The sequence below is a fragment of the Phaseolus vulgaris genome, chromosome 11 (genome assembly GCF_051622355.1).
Source record: "Phaseolus vulgaris cultivar YP4 chromosome 11, ASM5162235v1, whole genome shotgun sequence".
Lineage (NCBI taxonomy): Eukaryota > Viridiplantae > Streptophyta > Magnoliopsida > Fabales > Fabaceae > Phaseolus > Phaseolus vulgaris.
Genome location: NC_143508.1, coordinates 42,450,607 through 42,452,184, shown reverse-complemented (window position 1 = coordinate 42,452,184; position 1,578 = coordinate 42,450,607). Strand labels below are relative to the sequence as shown.

At 34.7% G+C, this 1,578-nt stretch overlaps 1 protein-coding gene across 1 annotated transcript; it reads right to left on the bottom strand.

Annotated features, from left to right (window-relative positions):
- Window positions 1–332: 332 nt before the first annotated feature.
- Window positions 333–1,178, bottom strand: LOC137807935 (calcium-binding protein KRP1). Its single transcript, XM_068608800.2, has one exon. The coding sequence runs from the start codon at window positions 951–953 to the stop codon at window positions 618–620; it is 336 nt and encodes a 111-aa protein (XP_068464901.1). The 5' UTR covers window positions 954–1,178; the 3' UTR covers window positions 333–617.
- Window positions 1,179–1,578: the final 400 nt, after the last annotated feature.

Genomic DNA, 1,578 nt, shown 5'->3' with positions numbered 1-1,578 from the left:
TATAAAATATATCATTCAATCAATTATCCGCATCCGATATCCGATATGTATGATTTGATAAAATTTTATCATATGACCATTGGAGTTATATAGGGTCGTATTAGATTTCATTGAATTTTGTCCCATTTTGTTGGATATTACAATCATCCTTTATACACTTCATTTAGATTTGATTGAATTATGTAAGATTTGATTGAATTATGTAAGATCTTATTGGATTGCAAATGATTTTATTGTAATTTTTTATTACAGTTATCTCGATACAATATATAAATTGGAGTACACATAAAACATAAACATAAACCAGTAAAGTACAATTAAATAACGAAATGTAAGCATGAGAAAACAATAGGTTTCATTGAATTACACAGATCATCTACTCACGTATTCTTCTCTCTCATTTTACAAACTATTCCAAGATCTTATACCAAGACAATACATGCTTATAATATTGGTCAATCTTAGTTTGTTAACTATTAACTGGTATAACATGAAGATTGACCGAGACTATAGACACGTAGATAATGTCTTCTCATCTCTTACAAGGATGGCATTGTTACTGCTAATATAAACAGAAAAGTGGGTTATAGAAGGTTAATTAATTACATTCTCCAACGTTATATTACACTAGCATGCACTGGATCCTCATTACCTTGCATATCCATCAAGCAAGGACTCAACCTAAACATGAGAATGCAAAACTCCATTTGGTTAAGAGCTCCATCTCCATCCAAATCCCCCTCCATGAGCATGCACAACAACTCATCATCCCTCACCTCCAAACCGAGCAAGTAGGTGCTCACCTTCAAGCTCTCAAACGTGATGAGCCCCATGTTCACGTCCATGAGCAAATGAAACCCGTGGCAGAGCTCCCCAATGAACCCTTCTGCACCTAGTCTTGCAATCATGGAAGGGAAACGGTCCTCAAAGTCAAAACCGTGATCAAGTTCCATGGCTTAAAGAAAATATAGCAGAAGATAGAGAGAAACTAAGGGTTGGTGGTGGCTTATAAGAGAAGAATTGTGAACAGGAAGGGCTAGAGGGAGTGATAAGGCGGGGGAGTTATATAAGCAGAAAGAGAAGATGAGGAAGAAACGAATAGTTACAATAAACAGTTCGGAGTGTGTTGTGTACTGCGTAGCTTCTTGCGGCTTTCGTTTCGACACGACACACCCTTTTCATTAGCAGTTCAAAACACTCGTCTCCTTCGTGGAAGATGCGCTGCTTTCTCTTTTAACAATCACTACTTTAAATCATAATCGCAATCATTTGTCATATATGTGCCCAATGTGGGGACTAGTTTATTATTAATACAATATTAGTTGCTCCATTATTGTTATTTGTTACAAAAATAATTGAATGTTAATAATTTTAATTTATTTAATGATGTTTGTTTTATTTAAATTATCTTTAAAATGGTACATTATCATATATATTTTTATTTCAAGAAAATGACATTTAAAAATATATTTGTACTTGGTATGGACCGAACAGTCATTACTATGACTCGGTCTTCTTGATCGAGCTGACCGAGACCTGCACGACACACCTAATCCATTAACGGTCAAATCAAAGTCA

Coding starts and splice junctions, on each gene's coding strand:
- LOC137807935 (XM_068608800.2), bottom strand. CDS start 953: ATGGAACTTGATCACGGTTTTGACTTTGAGGACCGTTTCCCTTCCATG.